The 17,709-nt window shown below is 34.7% G+C and overlaps 1 protein-coding gene across 2 annotated transcripts in view; it reads right to left on the bottom strand.

The window, feature by feature from the left end:
- Window positions 1-17,709, bottom strand: part of A1CF (APOBEC1 complementation factor) — an 85,620-nt gene that overhangs the window by 55,519 nt on the left and 12,392 nt on the right. For both annotated transcript variants that reach the window (XM_010373535.1, XM_010373536.1), the window contains exon 2: window positions 4,391-4,534. In XM_010373535.1, coding sequence (XP_010371837.1) covers window positions 4,391-4,489 — 99 coding nt within the window. In that variant the 5' untranslated portion in view covers window positions 4,490-4,534. The remainder of the gene's footprint in view (window positions 1-4,390; window positions 4,535-17,709) is intronic.

The raw sequence follows: 17,709 nt of genomic DNA, 5'->3' as shown, positions 1-17,709 counted from the left end.
AACTTGATGTTCTTAATGTTGCCTTTCTTTCTTTTTGGATAATCGTATTAATCTTTTGTATAATCCAGAGTAGGAAGGCTGAAGTATTAGTAAGACTAAAGGATTTTCCCTAAGTTACAAAGAGTTTGAAGTTGTGTTTCTACATATTTAGGCTACCCTTTTGACTAAATAGTCCAGTGTGCTAACCAGTGACTAGATTCAGAAGATATTAGAATCACAAAAATCATGGACAAATAGTTGGGTATTGCCTAGCTGATCTTCCAGGAGATTATGGCCTGGAGATGTTAAGAGACTTATTCAAGATCATACAACTCATATGCCCTAGGGACTAGATTAGATTATAGGCCTTCTGATTTAAAGTCTTGGATAATTTTCCATACTCTGTAGCCAAAATCAGGAGGCATTCTTCAATTCATTCAAAATGATTGAATTATATAGGTATTTACATTTTGATTAGAGGACTTAGGTGTAGATAACTAGCTTTTGGAACATTAGGCTTCTACATTATTGAAGCACTTCTGATTCAACAGTCACGCTGCTAATGAATACTACTTAAAGTGAATCATGTTACAAAGTTTAGGTTCCGAAAAAATGTTTTTCATATGCTCTAGCATGCTGATCTCTAAAATTGCAATCTTAAAAGTCACATTATAACAACATTATAACAACCCTTAGTTTTCTGAGTCTAACCAAAAATTTTGGTCAATAACAACAGAATCTTCATCTCACAAGTTATTTAAATTGTGCCTTGTTTTCTTCATCAGGAAATTGGGGATAAACATAGTAGCTACCACACAGGGTATAGTAAGGACTATTTGAGTTAGTATACACAAAGCAGTTAGAATATTTTTTGTTATTATTATTATTATTACAATTAACTTGTGGTCTAAGTCGTTATTATAAACATTTTCTGAATATTATTGAATAGATAAGATCAAAGTAAAATAAAGATTGGCCATATATTTTAGGAGTATTTTATATGTAAATATTTTAAATTATACATATCATTATTTTCTGTATCAGATAAATGTCCTTCAATCATAACATTTGACCTTACAATGGAGTAAAATTTTTTAATGGAGTAAGATTATCTCCATTGTTATTTGGATCTCTTTTCAAAAAAATTATTTGCAAGCTTTCTTCATAGCTTTAACAGTAATGTGTTACAATTGCCCTTCAGAATTTTTTATATGATTACTGTTAGTAACTGAATAGTATTTCATCTGTAACAAGATTTTAAGATGGAATTGGACTTTTAAAATGGATGCATAATGATTTTACACATTTAAGGACTCCATGTGTGATATTTTAATACATGCATATAATATGCAATGATCAAATCAGGTAAGGATCAAATCAGGGTATAGGATATCCTTCACCTCAAACATTTATTTGTGTTGGGAACATTTCAAATCTTCTCTTCTAGCTATTTTGAAATATGTAATAAATTATCATTAACTCTGGCCTCTGGTTTAGGTACGAAACCAAGTGACTAGAGCGCCAAGCAGGATGAGAAGGTAGTAGGAAACTATTTTTCTATTGTTAACTATCACCCTACACCCTAAGCTTAGAAAAGAGATTGGAGAGTTTGCAAGGAGTTTTAGAATTTACACAAAGATATTTGGAGACAACTGCTGCTGTGTTGTGAGTCTTAGTTCCTCCTAAGTGGGAGGGATTGGGAGGCGCCTATCATTTTGCCTAAAGCAGGAGAAACCACTTAGACAGCTTGATGTGTATTCCCTGCCTTTGTGTTTGGGGAACACACTAAGCTGGTGGGTGTAACTCAGTTCTGAAATCTCTCACTGTGAACAGTGGGTTGGCCTGCAGCTTTGTTGTTGGCAAGGAGAGGTGGTTGCTTTGTGTCATCTCAACTTCCAGATTTTGCTGGGTGTTTCCAGGGGTGTTTCCAGATTTTGCTAGGTGTTTCCACATTCCAGGGAATGTGTGTTTCCAGGGGACCAGAGTTTGGCCACATGTAGGAATTCATGATTATCTTCCATCCTCTCCATGAGGGCTGCTTCAAATATCAAAGAGAACGGAGCAGATGGCTGGGTGTCTGAGGATCCTACAAAGAATCTCACAGGCTTCGATACCTGTCAGGCCCAAGAACCCAATGAAGGTAGCTCAGTAAAAACTTTCCTTCATCATTTCCTTTGCTTTCATTTCTCCCTTCTGCTTCCATCAGGAGTCAGAAATTGTAGTTACCAAACTGGTGTTAAAAGAGGAAAACACAGTGCAGAAAAACAGAAAAGAAATTATCCTCCACTCTGACATACTTGGGAAAGGGAAATAACTGTAACTTTCAATGATTTTATGTCTTTACTATTATTCCAAACTAGATTCCAAACAATCTAGTTTGGAATAACATCAATATGAAAAAATGTCAGTTTTTTTAATGAAGGATCTTTTATTACCTGAACGTTATCAGAAAAGTTATGAGACTTAACCTGAATTTCATCTGGGGGAAAAGGAAGAACCAGTACCCAGAATTGAATTTAATGTAATTGACAATTTATATTGTTTTAGGATTATTTTTCATAAATTTTGCTTATTGAGTATAATAATTATACATTCATAGTTCACTTAATAATTTTCTTATATTTATACATTTAAGTTTGTGATATGCATTACAGCTAATCTCACCCTAGACAGATTTATACATATTTCTATCTTATATTATGGGTCATTAGAAATACAGTTCCAGAAAGGGAACACTCTTATATATAAATATTAACAGATTGCTGTTTGAAAGTGTTGAAATGCTTTCTATTTCCACTGTCTTTGCACAAATGTTTCTAATATCAAGAAGTTCAAAATTTTAAAAAGATTCGAAAACATTCTTGTTTTTATAACATTTATGAAAGTGTTAATTGCAAAAAGAAAGAAAACCCTTTTTTCAAAAGTTTATTAATGAGCCTAAAATAATTTGACTTTTAATTGTTAAAAAAACTAATGTGTCAGTATCTCCATTGACTTAAATGAAACTTCAAAAAGTCAACTATGAAATAATAGAAACTTTTTGAAATCTTAAAAAAGACTAACACTCTTAATTAGGATGAAGAAAATAACTTTATTATTATGTCTAACAAAGCAGGCTGTGATTTATAAAAATTAATTAAAAATAAATGTACATTTTGGCCGGGAGCGGTGCCTCACGCCTATAATCCCAGCACTTTGGGAGGCCGAGCAGATGGATCACGAGGTCAGGAGATCGAGACCATCCTGGCTAACACAGTGAAACCCCGTCTCTACTAAAAAAAAAAAAAAAATATATATATATATATATACACACACACACACACACACACACACACATATATATATACACACACACAAAAAAAAATTAGCCAGGCCTGGTGGCGGGTGCCTGTAGTCCCAGTTACTCCAGAGGCTGAGGCAGGAGAATGGAGTGAACCCAGGAGGCGGAGCTTGCAGTGAGCCAAGATGGTGCCACTGCACTCCAGCCTGGGTGACAGAGCGAGACTCCATCTCAAAAATAAATAAATAAATAAATAAATAAAATAAATGTAAAATTTACAACTGACAAAGGAGCATCTAATGCAAGGACACTACTGTATATTTTATTGCTAATCACACATGACATTTGAATTCATAGTAGTATCTAGATTTGGTTAAGTTGGGAAAGTATGTAAGTGAAAGAAAATAGCTGAGAAATTAAAATACTTTGTCCTACTGTAGAAAAGCAACATTTTTTCTTTTAATAAGATAATATATGTATCTAACACTACATTTTTAACGCATTTTAACTCTCTAAAAGAAGATATCATAAAGATAATAATAATATACAGATAATTTCTAAAAGATAGTGTCTATAAATAGACAGTTTTAAGATTGTGGTGTTTTTTTTTTTTCCTTTTACAAAACGCTGAACATGGAGAGAAGTTAGTATTACATATCCTAGACTGGATGAGCAAGTGTTCTGAGAAAATAAACTTCAGCAGCTAGACACAAAACGTTCATTCCTTGGATCCCACATCTAGAAGTCTTACGTGTGCAGTGATTTCTCTGGAAACTAAGCCTAGTTCCTGCTGTAGTTTATTTTCTGCTGATTCCTGAAACACCAATGTGGTTCTACTTCACAGCGTTGGGTGGCAAATTCTAGCTGCCTTTTTGTGATAGTTTCTATAACTGTGGACACTGATTCTGTGGCAAGTTAAGGTTGAACTGATAACTTAGAGTAGAAAGAAGGTTACATTCAGGGTCATCTACAAAACAGAAATGTTGCAATTTCCTTCTCTTTTAGAAAGGGACATTTCTTTAAAGAGCTATGTAACTGACCATTCCCATTTTGCATCTTAGGAGCACTATTATTCCCACCACTGTGCAAATTCAGTGGTGAGTCTCAGCAGATTTCACAAGAAGTTCCTACCTGGACCAAGCTATATCCTGTGCGCTGGACCAGTGCGCGGAGGGCTGCTTCCTTCTGGGTGCCGCTCAATCCATCCCCGGATTTGTGATTTGATTCCATTGAGAGTGATTATCAGCAAAAAATCAGGTTAATTAGGGTTGCTCACTGAAACCAAATTTAAGATAAATTAAGTAAATTACTGTTGTCAAGTCCAAACTTCTCCTTTTTATGAAGGACATCTTTAGGAAATATTCTCTGTAAATGAGTCATCAAAGTTAGAGCAACTAAGAGTAGCATACAAACAAGGCTGTGTAAATGTACTCTAAAAAAAACTCTTAAAAATGCGCAATATTAGTTGAAATTTAGAAGCCAAAAAAATGAACAATACCCATTCTCCAATTATAATGCAGATTAGTAATTCTGAATCCACTTATCTCAGTATGTCACCAAATACTCAAAAACAGATCAGCTCACATCTATTAAAATAATATGAAGGATGTTCCTTACAGATGCGGGAAGAGGGCACTGTCGCTAATTCTAACGAATAAGATAAGGCATCAGAATTCTCAGAGATTGATCTTTAGCCTATGTGTCCACTAATATAGTTATCTACTTATTCTCCAAAGATAAACGTTTAGAACAAAATGTGCCAGTATCATATACACAGAAGTCATCATGCAAAGTACTCTATGTAATAAAAATGTGACATTAATTTTAACAAAACAAGAACAATGGATGCTTTTGAGTTGACATGGAAGGGTTTGCTAACATCCAGATCACATACCACAGACGTGTTCGGTAGAGTACAATGAAACTTCTGTAAATTCTAAAAAGTGATGAAAGTTTACATATGTTCATGTTTGTGTATACAGATATAAATATATAATTTCAGCATTTCATTGTCTATATTTTATATTTTGGGAACATGATTTGAATCACATTCCAAATGTGATGGTTGCTCACATCCACAGGTTCCCAGAACAAGATAATGTCCATTTTGAAGGTTCTAAGCTGTGGGATTGTGAGGTCCTGGAGTTTGCACATACACAGAGGTGAAGCCTGCCACACTGGGTTGCAGTTATCAGTGGCTCAGGGCAGGTTCTATGCTGGGTTTTCACCCTGCTGACTGTGCTCTGCCAACCAGGACAGAGGAAATATGTTTTACAATGATCTGAATCAAATGCAATTTGAATGTTTTGAATATAGGTACTTTTGAAAATTTTCTGTCATATGCATGTACTGCTTCACATTGTCCTTTAAAGACTCAGAATGAAGACATCATTTATAATATAAGAAACTGGGTGAAAAATTGAGTGAAAGAAAAAAGTGAAGCTGAAGTGATCATTTCTGAAAAATGCAACTTTAAGGTATTCCATTACTAAAATTGCTATTATTTGAATAACAGAATAGTAATAGAATATTACTATTAGTAACAATAACAATATTATTAGGACTACCTACTAATATTAGTAATAATAGTACAACTATTACTAATAACACTAATATTAGAACTAATATTACTAGTAGCACTAGTATTGCTAATTGTAGCACTATTAGTAATGACAGTGCTAGTATTACTAATAGTAGTAATAATACCAATATAGCAATAGTAGTAGTGATAGTAATATTAGTAGCAATAGCAATACTAATAGTAGTATTACTAATACTATTAATATTACTATTGCTAGTATCATTAGAGTATTATAAGTACTAGTTATTACTATTACTAATATCATTATGATTATTATTACTATAGTACTACTATTAGTAATAGAAATAGGTATTCTACTACTGAAGTAGTATAATTAAATAAATATCCCCAAGCTAACAGATAAGTATCATTTAGAAAGCAATATTTTTGCCAGGCGCAGTGGCTCATGCCTGTAATCCCAGCACTTTGGGAGGCCAAGGCAGGTAGATCACCTGAGGTCAGGAGGAGATCAGCCTGGCCAACATGGTGAAACCCCATCTCTATCAAAAATGTAAAAATTAGCCAGGAGTGGTGGTGCATGCCTGTAATCCCAGGTACTTGGGAAGCTGAAGCATGAGAATTGCTTGAACCTGGGAGGTGAAGGTTGCAGTAAGCTGAGATCATGCCATTGCACTGCAGCCTGGGCAACAGAGTGAGACTCTGTCTCAAAAAAAAAAAAAGGAAGTATATTTTCAGTATAATTTAGAATATCAAAGGAAAACATGAGATTATACAGAGTTAGCTCTTTTTAGGGCAGAACAATGTCATCCTCTTTATATAAACATGGACATTCTTGCCTTCACCTTTCTGATGGTTTTGCTTGCTGCTGACCCAGGGCAATTCAGTTTGCATTCACTGATTGTTTCAAGAAGCATACAGTTAATGCTCTCCCTTCGCCAGTTCTACCCTCTGCCTGGCTTTAGGGCATCGTGTTTTCGGGGGAAATCTGCTAACTTAGTAAGTTAACATGCCAGCTTCAGCGTCTGTACTTTGCAAAAGGCAAAACATTTTGAAGACTTACAAAGGAAGCTAGTCTTTCAGATAAAATTTAACCCTTGCTCTTTTCCTAAATGTTACTAAAATTGTCTTTTCATGAGGATACTCTCAAACCCTCCCACTGTGCTTAATTAACCTGCAAGAGCAAGGAGGCTGTGGATGGGGTCTGATGAGATTATTTATGTACGTGTTACAGCTCTTTGAAGGCAAAGTCTACCGTCTTCTGGCCAAGTTGTAGATTTGTTCTTTGCTGAACCTCATCTTTTCCATCAAAAAGATAACAGTCATGGTGAAATGACAAGTTTGTATTTGCAAAATCTGCCTTTAGTTTTGGTTAATAATTAGTAAAGGTTATTAAAGGTATCTTGAAATCAGAAAGGTCTTTGATCACATATAAATTCATTCTGAAGTTATTGAGAAAATCGATATAATATCTCAATTATAGTGTCACATCATTGGGAATCAGGGCATGGAAATAAAATTCAAAATTTGCCACAAGAAACACTTAATCTTTAATTTTTATTTTGCAAAAACAACCCCATCTCAAAGTGTTGACCTATTCTAAGTAGTGAACTTGAATCCCAGATAAATATTTCTTTTAAGCAAGTCAAACTTTTTAAAAAAATATTGGCCAATTTGAAATAAAGGCTTTGCAATACATCTTCTAATTTAGCACCTTGTAAGTTCTTCAGATCAGAATTATGAAAGGATAGTTCTCAAACTATCTTATTGAAGCAATAGAATTTAAAACAAACAGGGCAGGCATTAAGACTTTGGAAAGATAGAGAAAAGCATTCATGAGTATTTATCACCTATTAATTCTGAAATTATTTATTGAGTATCTACTGTCTTCTAAGAATTTTCAAGACATAGGGAGGGAGATGAGAAAAAAAACCAAACCTCTCATCCCCCAAAATATCATGGAGTTTTACAGGGGGTGAGAGAGATAATAAATAAGATCAATAACTAGAATACAAAAAGTGGATCTCATGGAGGTTAAAAGTATAAAAGTGGTTACCAGAGGCTGAGAAAGGTAATGGGGAGAAGGAGATGAACAGAAATTGGTTAAGGGGTACAAGGTACAGCAAGACAGAAGTTCTAGTATTTGATACTATAGTAGGGAAATTACGGTTAACAATAATTCATTAAGTATTTTAAAATAACTAGAAGAGAAGATTCATAACGTCGCAAACATAAAGAGAAAATAAATGTTTGATGTGATATTCTAATTACCCTGATTTGATCATTTTACATTGTATAGAGGTATCATAATATCACATGTACCCTCAAAATATGTACAACTAATATATATCAATACAGACTAAGTAAAACATAGTGTACTTATATAATTTCTGTGGAGAAAATCCACAGGTTTGTGGCATAGCACTGTTATCTAGTTGAGGATGGCTGAGAGCAGAAAGGGTCAAAAAAGATGGAGATTGGATGGAGGGGAAGGCTACAGTCAATATTACAGGAAAGAATCATATATTCACACACTGTCTCTAAGCATCAATTTCCTCATTTGTGAATTGGAGTGATGAGCAGGCTGTGCATCATATTGTTGTGAAGGTGAAATGAGAAAACACCTGTGAAGAATTGCGCTAGGTTTGCTAATAGCTCATGTTGGAGGGGAGAAGCAGAGTAGAGGAACAGCAAAAGAACTCCAGAAAGGGCCTGATGAAATGTCAACTCCTGCTTGTATAATTTCCTCCCCTTTCCCTTCTTCTTTATATCCCTTCTAACAATGGGATGAGGAAAGGACACAAAGTATTGAAAGCCAGGGCTTCCTCTAGTTCTTACAGCTTCCATTAACTGGCGATCTGTGTCTCCTTGTCCTCTCAGACACTATGTTTTTATTCGCAACGGAACGCTTGGTTCAAATGTATCCTCACCACCAAACCTGCTATGTAAAAATGGTCACCTCTTTTCTTTCTTTCTTTCTTTTTTTTGGGAGGGAGATGGAGTTTTGCTCTTGTTGCCCAGGCTGAAGTGCAATGGCATGATCTTGGCTCACCGCAACCTCCGCCTCCCGGGTTCAAGCAATTCTCCTGCCCCAGCCTCCTGAGAAGCTGGGATTACAGGCATGCGCCACCACGCCTGTCTAATTTTGTGTTTTTAGTAGAGATGGGGTTTCTCCATGTTGGTCAGGCTGGTCTCAAACTCCTGACCTCACGTGATCTGCCCGCCTCAGCCTCCGAAAGTGCTGGGATTACAGGCGTGAGCCACCAAGCCTGGCCAATCCTCCCGGCAGGTCCCATCTTTTCTTCTTCCACTTTCGTCCTAGAGGAAGCTATCTGAGCCTGTTTCTTTACATATAAAATTAGGAGGGGGCCGGATGTGGTGGCTCATGCCTGTAATCTCAGCATTTTGGGAGGTCCAGGAGTTCCAGACCAGCCTGGGTAACATAGCAAAAGCTCACCTCTACAAAAAATACAAAAAATTAGCCAGGTGGAATGGCATGCACCTGTAGTCATGCTACCTGGGATGTGAATCACTTGAGCCTGGGAGGTTGAGCCTACAATGAGCTGCACTGCACTTCAGCCTGGGTGACAGAATGAGACCCTGTCTCAAAATACTACTACTACTACTACTACTACTACTACTACTACTACTACTACTACTACTACTATTACTAAAATAAATACAATTAGGATGATAATACGTCCATCATAGGGTTCTTTGAGGAGTCAATATTAATATTGGGAGCTAAATAATGAATATACATTTAAAATACTTAAAATGGTTTCTGGCATTTAATAAATATCCAATAAAAAGTAGCTATTATATCATTTTAATTATTATAATTATCAATCTCTAAATCCAAGAGGCAGAATTTCAAAACCAACTGTGGGAAGGATAAAGTCCCAGCTCCTTAGCATGACACATTGTCCCTTCAGGACTAGATCCTAGACTCCCCTTTCGGTGTCATTCACATGCCCTGCCACTTGGCCTTCCCATGCTTTCTTACACCTCCAGTTTCTCTGCTTGGAATGCCTTTTCCTTCCCATGCCTCCTAACTTCGCCACATTGGCCTGACTGATTCTTCTAGACTTGATTAACATCTTCTTTGCTCTGTGATGCTTTCTTTCTTTGAAAACCTCTGTAGGTAACCTTTAAGTGTCAGCTCCTCAGTGCTCTCAAAAAAACCTGTACATCCTTGTATTGTTTCACACATGACTGTATTTATCGGCTTACATGTCTAACTTTCTCACTAAACTGTGAGCTTTCTGAGCACAGGGACTATCTTGTACTTCATCTTTGTTTGCCCAGAAGGCTCAGCTTGACATTATGCTAAGTGCTTAATAGATACTTATAGAAGAAATGCAAAACTTTGGATCAGCAATTTTATAAATTACAGTGACTTGCAGTCAATCAGAAGTAAAATTAATCTGAATTGAAAGTCCTGATACTTATTATTTCTCTTTTTCCAGTTACTTCCTGAAAGTTCTATCCTGGAATGGATTTGTTTTATATAAGAAATTGATCTTTGTGGTTTCTCCGCATTTATGAATATGTCATCGTACCAGTGAGAGAGACAAGAAAAGTAAAAAAATTCAGAGTGCAGTGATTAAAATATAAAATTGATATTTGTACACACTTTCTATCTCTTTCTGGTTTTATATTTGCAACATCAGTGCCTATTTGACCAAGAAAACAAAGATCTAGAAATTATTGGGGGTTCAAGACTTCTGCCTTCCTGAAAGGCAGAGAGGGGTTGGAATGAATAGCTTACCTTGTCACTTGGCTGCAACTACTCAATGGAAATTGGGCAAAGTTAGAGCTGCAGTTCCTGACCTTGTTGGCCTCAGGTGCCAGTGGGTCCAGTTTCAGGGAAGTTGGCAGGGAAACAGATGAGAAGGAAGTTGGAAGAGAGGTACAGGCAGGGTAGTACATTCTGACTTTTCTAAATCTAAACCTGTTAGCTGGATAATATATCCTGCTCTTTGATTATAACCCTGAGCTAGAAAGAGGAAACACTTTTATCTCGTACCTAAAAAACTGATCCCACATGAAAACTAAGTCATGGAAAGAAAACTAAGTGAGGATTTTGAGTGAGATTTGTTATCTAGATTTGCCTGAAGTTATAAGAATGGTAGAAGGTCTTACTGCCCTAGTGTACCATTAAGTTGGCAGCTAGGGAAACAGAGAAAGAGGGAAAATGAGTATTTTATTATATATGTATAAATTTTTTTTTAAAGAAAATAGAGATGGAGCTATCTATGTTGCCCAGGTTGGTCTCGAACTCCTGGGCTCGAGCAGTCTTCCCATCTTGGCCTCCTAGAGTGCTGGGATTACAGGTGTGATCCAACATGCCTGGCCTGTTTTTTTTTCTGAAAGTCTTTCAAATGGTAAATTGGGAAAGATACAAGACGAAGGTAAGAGGAGTACATACTAGAAAAACACACTTAAAGAGTCATGAAAGCATAGCTTGGCAAAAACAGAACTAGAAATGGTAGTTGGGCACTCCTGGGTATCTATCCAAAGGAAAAGAAATCAATATATCAAAAACATACCTGCACTCATATGTTTATAGCAGCAATATTCATAATGGCAAAGATATGGAATCAACCTAAGTATCCATCAACAATTGGATAAAGAAAATTATGTATAGAATATATATTAAGTATTAATGTATTATATGTACAATATATAGTAGAATTTTATTCAGCCATAAAAAATCATGAAATTATTTCATTTTATTTTATCTTTTGCAGCAACCTAGGTGGAACTGGAGGCTATTTTCTTAAGTGAAACAAGTCAGACACAGAAAAACAAATCTGTTCTCATTCATAAATGGGAGTTACATAACGTGTACACATGGAGGTAGAGAGTGAAATGATAGACAATGGAGATTTGGAAGGGTAATGAGGTGAGAAGGTGGAGGATGATGAGGGATTCCTTAATAGTTACAATGTACATTATTTGGGTGATGGATACCCTAAAAGTCTTGACCACTCTGTAATCTAGGCATATAACAAAATTACACTTGCACCCCATAAGTTTATACAAACAAAAGAAATGGTCAGTGTGAATGACAGGCAGAGAAGAACAGAAAGGAGACAAAAGATAAACACAGAATTAAAGTTAGAAGATTTCTTGGTTAAAAATTAAAGTAATTATCCTCGACTTTAACAAAAGGGTCAGCAAATATTAATTTAATATCTGCACCGTGGTAAACAATTTAGAGTTAGGAAATGGAGGCATTCTCTTAATAGTATGTTTACTATCTTGATTTGATTTTTCGTAAGAAATTAGATAAGAAAACTGAATGGGGACAAAGACTATTTCTGACTTGGTAAGCAGAGAAGTGTTCTTTTGTAATTGAGTGAGAAGCCACTGGGGCCTGTACAGTGATGTGCTCCATGTGCATTTCAAATCCATGATGGCTTCACTTGCCACTGGGACCTCTCCAAACGGAATCCAGTCTTTCCTCAACGTTTAATTGTGCCTTGACATAACTTTTCTGTAACAAGTGAGTTGTACAAGTGGTTTTAGCATGAATTTCAGCCCTTGAGTATCTCCTGGGAATTTTACATGAAAGAAATTCTAGATAGTACTGAAGTGGTTGGTGAAGGATTTATGACTGAAGTCTATATATTTGCCTGATGATGCTAAGTAAATATTACTTTGCATTGCTTGATACAAAGCTCTAATATCCACATTGGAAAAATATTTACAATTAATCTTAAGTCTATTTTGGAAATTAATTCATGTGGCAGCATGCATTTTGGTCATGCATCATGAGCTGTAGCAAAATTAATAGAGAATACGTATACATAAAATTTCAAAATGTAGCCATGAAGACATCACACAAAGTCCCAATATGCAACATCTTAGTTTTTTAAAACAATACCAGAAAAAAATATTAACCAGAACCTCCTCTATGTTATTAAGGCATTAGTAATAAATCATATATTAATTTGGAACTTGTCAATTTGGGCCAAGACAAGGCTTAAATTAAACAAAGAAAAGAAATGTAAAAGTTGTTCATAGTGGACATGTTAATTTTACTTATAAGTATTGACAAAAATTTTCTTCTGTAGTAGGTTTCCACATTTTTAAAGAAGGACAAGCTTACATTGAAATTTCAGTTCTGTTCCTGCATTATCTGTAGCAAACTTACACAGTCACAGAACTGAAATGTAAATGTAAGCATCTTTAAACTTGTGGAACCTGCTGCAGAGGAGGATAACAGAAAACCAAATACCATATGTTCTCACTTATAAGTGGGAGCTAAGTGATGGGAACACATGGACACATAGAGGGGGACAACACACACTGGCGCCTTTTGGAGGATGGAGGGTGGGAGAAAGGAGAGGAACAGGAAAAATAGCTAATGGGTACTAGGCTTAACACCTGGGTGATGAAATAATCTGCACAACAAACCCCCATGACACAAGTTTACCTATGTAATAAATCTGCACTTGTACCCCTGAACTTAAAAAAAAGTAAAAAAAAAAAAAAATAGTTCTGCCACCATGATTTTAACTTTTCTGAGGTCTGGTTTTCTAGTCTAAAAAAGGATAAGAATACTGATACCTAACTTGAAGGTTTTTTTAAGCATGAAATAAATAAAGTAATGAATGTGAGAGTGCCTAAAATAGTACCTGGCATGTAGAAGGTGCTATAGAAATACTCCATTCTTATTCTTTATTTGCTGCTTTGTTTAACTCATCTTAGCCATGATCTGTGATTTTCTCATTGGTTATTCTCCTCCTGTTTCTCCAATGCAGAGAAAAATTCAATTTTGAATGCATTACCTTGAGCTCTTTTATGTTGCCTTAATAATGGATCCAGTTATTCCATTTATCTTTGTTTTTGCTACCTAGTAGAAAAGTCGTTAAGGTCCTAAGAATGTTCATGCTTGTCACCTCTCATAGAATATATTAGTATTGTTATGAAAGGTAGGCACAACTGAAATATCTAATGATAAAGACATATTTGGATAAGCAGTGATACAGTACAGCTAATCAAATCAATGTTCTACAATAATATATAATAATTTAGAGAGATATTTGTGAAATACAATAAAGTAGAAAAGGCAGGTTACAAAACAGAATGTATGGTCTGATTTCATTTGTATTAATTTTTATATTCAAAAATACTTTGATTACACAAGGCTAATTGGTTATCTCTGGGTGAGTGGATTAACAAATTATTTTTGTTTTCTTCATTCTTGCTTATTTGACTATTTTTAGCTTTCTATGATATATAGCTCTTGTTCATAATACAAAATATAAAAGTTAAAATTATGTTAATAAATGAATGTTAATGAAAATGTCATGCTTTTCATTAAGATGTGGTCAAGTTTCTATTCTTGCTTTTCTTTTTAAATTAATACATAATAGATGTAACATATTTTGAGGGTACATGTGATAATTTAATCCTTTTATATTGTTTGTAAAGCTTAAAACAGTGTAATTGGGATACCTATCACTTTAAACATTTGTCTCTTCTTTATGCTGAAAACATTCAAATCATTCTCTCTAGCCATTTTGAAATGTACAGTAGATTTTTGTAAACTATAGTCTGTTTATTATTAATTACAAGACAATAAACACTGAAAATAAGCATTCAACTAAAGAAGCTAGGAAAAGAATGAAATGGACAAAAATAAATTAGAAGGAATCAAAGATAAAAGTAGAATTAATAAAACAGATCTGTATACTTGATAAATGTATGTAACAGCTGATTGTAGTAGTAAATTAGCATCCAGCTAGCAATCCTGACAAGGTAAAAAGGAGTAAATAAATTTTCAAAACAAGAGAAAAATTGGATATAACCAAAGAGTCATAGACTTTTACAAAAGAGAATACTTTTACCAATAATTTGAAAAATATACATGCAGTGGACAAAACCTTAGAAAAGTGTGAATTTTTAAAATTATCTCAAGGATAAGTTAAAAATTTGAATAAACTAGTAATCATAATCTACATTGAAAACATTCAATGTTTTCCTCCCAAATAACACCAGGTCCAGATTGTTTTATTAGGCACGTTTTATAAATCACTTTAGAAGCAAATTATTCCTTTGCTATATAAAAGCCTTTTGGAGAGTAGAAACTAATAGAAAACTTCTGAAATTATCTACAAACTCATCATATATGATAGAGAAAAATTTACTGCAAAGTAGAATACTAGACAAATATAGGAGTATATAGATATGAACTATATATGAAAAAGCATACAAAATAATAATATACAATGAGCAAGATGGGAGCACTACAAAATATAAAGTTTATTGAACAGTAGGAATTCTGGAAGTTTAATTCATTTCATTGATAAAGAGAAAACACGTGATCATCACAGTAAATCTAAAAGTGGTACTTAATGAAAGTTAATACCCACTATTGGTTTAAGAAAACATCTTCATAAGTTAGCAATAGAACAAAACATCCTTAAATTGATAAAAAGCATCTCTCAGAAACATGAAACAAACATTATACTTAGTAATGAAACACCGTAATCATTTATTCTCATTAAAAACAAGTAAATCAACTATATAATACAATTGAAACTAATGAAAGACTACTGCAAAGAACTTATTCATGTTCTGTATTTAACAGAAATAACAAGTGAAGTATAATAAGGTCTAAACAATAGAATAAAAACATAAAATATGAATAACTTAATAAGAAATATTTAAAACCTATATAAAAACGATAAAATTTGACTGAAAAATCTAAAGGCCTTAATAAATGGAAGCCTTATTGATGTAAAAGGATCAGTTTTTCCCAGATTATTGCCTTAATGCAATTCTAATTTAAAGTCCAATGAAATTATTCTGAAATTTGACAAATTGATTTCAAAGTTCACCTGGCAGGAACAATGTGCAATAAATGCCATAACTATATTGAAGGTTTATAATGATTTGGAACCACCCTAATTAACAGTTAAGATTAAAACAAGCATAGAAATAGAGAACCAGATGAATGGAGTAAAATAAAAACTCTGGACCCATAGTTTTGTTTATACTGGAATTCACCAATAAGTGCTATTTCAAATTCATAGGGGGATCATAAACAATTTGAGAAAAAAAATAAAGTGGGCATATCACCTCATAACATGCCAGCATTCTAACTAGAATAAAGAAATAACCTTTAAAAACATTGTGTAACTTCCAGAAGAAAATGTAGGCGTGTTTTTATAATCTTATGGTACAGAAGGTCTTCTGAACCAAGCATATCAAGAACCATAAATGAAAAGACTAGCAGATTTGATTACAAAAATATTACAAACTTCTGTAATGGCAAAATAAATGAAATTTAAAAAGCCCACAGACTGGAAGAGAATAATTGTTATTTATATAGTAGATGGAGAAATATTATCTGTAATATACAGACTACTTTTAAATAAATAATGGACACAAATCAGTGGACAAATGAGCAAAGGAAATGAACAGTCGATTTAAAGAAAAGAAATCAAAATAGCTTATAAACTTATGATTTAAAAATGATAATCTTTAGTGATCAGGAAAAGGCAAAACAAAAAACCAAGATAACATTTTTTTGCCTATTATGTGGCAATATTTAAAAATATTTTAAATAAGAATAATAAACACAGCTAACATTTACTGAACACATATGCTATGTTCTGAAAATTTTAAACATAATTCATTTAATCCTCATAAAAGCTCAGTGGTGTAGCTATTATTATTCCTATGATACGGGTAATAAATCAAGGAATAGAGAGGTTAAAGTGCTCAAGTTTACACTGGTAATGAGTGGCAGACAGATGATTTGAATTTAGGTAGCCTGGAGGCTAAGATTGTGTTCCTAATTACTAATTTTGCTTCTTTCCAGTTTCCTCATGTTAAAAAAAATTAGGCAGGAGGTGTGGAGATTATAGCTACCCTGCCTTCCTTAAAGTGTTGCTGTGAAGAACACAGAACACCATAATGAGCCGATGAGGGTGATGCTGTGGTCCACATTCTCTTCCTTAGGGACACATGGTCTGGAGCATCTGAAGCACTATGGTAACTTAGCCTCTTTGCCGGAATGAAAGTGAGCTATGGTAACAGCTCCTTTGAGGAGTGTTGTGGGTGGATTGTCTAATGCTTCACTCAGACATATCAAGGATTGACCCCCTGTGGATATGGTCCAAATGGACCCAGCTGTCTGCTATGCACTGAGTCACATCTCATTGAAATGTTACTCCTTGACAAGTGTGGCACCTTCATGGTTTACCAAGTGATGTATCATTTGGCAAGATCTGGCTCAGCTTTTGTGATTACTTTTATTCTTATATTTAAATTCTTTTGTTTTTTTAAAAGACAGAATCTCGTTCTATCACCTAGGCTGGAGTGTGGTGGGGTGATCTCAGCTCACTGCAACCTCCTCCTCCTGGGTTCAAGAAATTCTCCTGCCTCAGCCTCCCAAGTAGCTGGGATTACAGATGCATGCCACTATGCTAGGCTAATTTTTGTATTTTTAGTAGAGACGGGGTTTTGCCATGTTGGCCAGGCTGGTCTTGAACTCCTGACCTCTGGTGATTCCCCTGCCTCAGCCTCCCAAAATGCTGGGATTACAGGTGTGAGCCACTGTGCCCAGCCATTTAAATTATTTAAGATGTTGATTCTTCTTTCCACTGATCTTTAGTTCTTCCGGATTGTAGATAGCAAGAGAGGAAGAAATTGTCTATAGACCAAATATCTCATGAGGTTGCAGTGGAGGTAATCAAAGCCCCAAGTGCTTCTCAAGACACCCAACACAACTACTTTGTGTAGTTGTTTACACACAGCTACACACAGGGAATGAGTAGGGTCTTCTCTCTCTCCATTCTCAAATGTCCATATAATTCATTTTTCCTCCTTCTATTTCTTTTTCTGTTTTATTCTTTAATTTTTTTGTTCTCTTTCCTGCTCTTTTGGTGAC

Source organism: Rhinopithecus roxellana, chromosome 11, assembly GCF_007565055.1.
Source record: "Rhinopithecus roxellana isolate Shanxi Qingling chromosome 11, ASM756505v1, whole genome shotgun sequence".
Taxonomy (NCBI): Eukaryota; Metazoa; Chordata; class Mammalia; order Primates; family Cercopithecidae; genus Rhinopithecus; species Rhinopithecus roxellana.
Note: the sequence above shows the minus strand (reverse complement) of the source record. Positions and strands in the feature narration are given on the sequence as shown.